The sequence below is a fragment of the Octodon degus genome, unplaced genomic scaffold, assembly GCF_000260255.1.
Source record: "Octodon degus isolate 3935 unplaced genomic scaffold, OctDeg1.0 scaffold00087, whole genome shotgun sequence".
Lineage (NCBI taxonomy): Eukaryota > Metazoa > Chordata > Mammalia > Rodentia > Octodontidae > Octodon > Octodon degus.
This window is the reverse complement of record NW_004524663.1, coordinates 10,160,139-10,162,137: the sequence shown is the minus strand read 5'-3', so window position 1 is coordinate 10,162,137 and position 1,999 is coordinate 10,160,139. Positions and strand designations below refer to the sequence as shown.

General features: G+C 34.5%; 1 protein-coding gene across 1 annotated transcript in view; it reads right to left on the bottom strand.

Moving 5' to 3' along the window:
• Window positions 1–1,999, bottom strand: part of Slc1a1 (solute carrier family 1 member 1) — a 104,696-nt gene that overhangs the window by 63,470 nt on the left and 39,227 nt on the right. Inside the window, exon 2 of the mRNA XM_004637185.2 lies at window positions 249–389. Within this exon, the coding sequence (XP_004637242.1) occupies window positions 249–389 (141 nt within the window). The remainder of the gene's footprint in view (window positions 1–248; window positions 390–1,999) is intronic.

The following is a 1,999-nucleotide window of genomic DNA, read 5'->3' as shown; positions in this document are numbered from 1 at the left end:
CACAAATGAAGACTTGAGCTATGGTAGATGGTGCTAGAACAAAAAGCAGGACAATGAAGCAACACTGCCTCAGTAATGAAACCTTTCCACCCAACCGTACACATTCCAGCCAAGCGCCTAGTGTGGGTGTGTATGTGGGGCTGGTGGGTGTGTGGGGATGATGCAGCTAGTGCTTTTCAATTTTCCCATATTAGGAAATAATAAAGGTTCTTCTGGACTCTATAATAATATAGAGAATATCAAGTTACCTGTAATCATGCTGGATACAATTAATGGCAAAATGATGAGCTTCAGCATTCTCATTAGAATTTCTCCAGGAAAAGCAAAGTAAAATTTGTCTAGATTTGAGAGTTGGCTGTGTTCTCGAACCAAGACTCCTGTGACAATGCCTAAGGAGAACAAGGAAAACACTGGTTAGGCTTTCTTTATATATTTTGCTGCATAACATAAAAAAATCTGTGCATTTTAATGGCAAGACAAACAGTTTAGATCATCTCCCATGAGTCTAAAAAATTCAGATTTCACCACCACAATTTAAAGGTTACACATGAATCAGTAAATTTGTTTTAAAGAAAGTATTCTTCACAGGAAAGCTTTTGTTATTATTTCCTCCCCATAATGTATTTATTTTTATTTATTTTTTTTGCCAGTGGAAGCCAATTTTTAATTAATTTTATTGAGAATCAAATAGCAATGAGACAGTTTCAAAACCAATTAGTAGGACAGTTTCAATAATTAACACATTGCATATTGTTGTCTTCATAGTGGTTATCCATAGTGCAAGATGCAGACATGATATCCTGTCCATTCACTATTAGTACAAATCTTTCTTCTCATTGAATTAAGTGTGGGGCCACAGAGGAAAGTGATCAATGATGTAGAGTGTGACTAAGGAGAGTCACATAATGTATTTATTGCAATGAAAAAAGAATCAAATAATGCTGGAAAATATTCATTCTCTTAGTCAACTGACTATAGTTATTTTATGTTGACACACCACATCAGTGAGCAACTCGGTTCTCAAATGCTTTGCGTTCCTTCCAGCTATTTCTAGCTAATAACAGGCTCAAGCATACCTGATCAAGAAACTTTTTATGAAGTTTCTGATCTTGTGTTCCTTGTACACAGTAGCTTATAATTACATAATTACAGGTATATGCTCACTCTTAAGAAATGTTATATCTTCTCTGAAATCTTGCTTTACAAGATCACTGTATGAACTCCTCCAGTTGTGTGGCGAACACAATTTAATGATGATTCTTATAACTAAAACTCATAAAGAATTAGTAATTCTTTTTTTATCCCATTCCAGATGATTCTAATAACATCCAGCTATGTCCCTTCCCTTATCCATAACATACATACTTAAAAAAAAAACAAGAAATAAGGGATTGAGAGGATTCACTCCTCTTTGTTCCTTGACCAGTCCCTGATGAGTGGCATGCTAACCGGAAGTAAAATGGTGTAATGGCAGGAAGATTCAAGGAGGGTATTACTGGATCTGCAAATTCACAAATAATTTGTGAAAATTCAGGATTGCTTCAATATTAAATATCATAAGGCAATGAAAAGAGATGTGAATTGCAAGCAATAGTAGAATAGTCATCTAAATTCAGGTTTCTCTCCTTTGCGGACTAGTAGAGCAAATAGATGGACCTTGCTTAACATATGTTATGTAACAAAGTTATCTTTAGCTTAATTTTATTTTCCTACATAGTCTACTTTGACTTCGATCACTTTATTTTATATCTATATTACTGAATGCACTCCTGGTCATAGACACTTCCCAAACAGTGGCTGGTACAAACATAAACAACTCTACTACCACTCCAATTTAGTTCTTTACTAAAACCTAGTATTTGAGACTCACAAATGGTTAAGATTCCAAGGATTCAAAATATTTTAAGTGAATTTAGAAGGCACAATGCACTCATTTTCTGCTTTATTAATTGCCTATTTTGGCTATATTATACCACAGGGATATCTATAATTCTCAGGG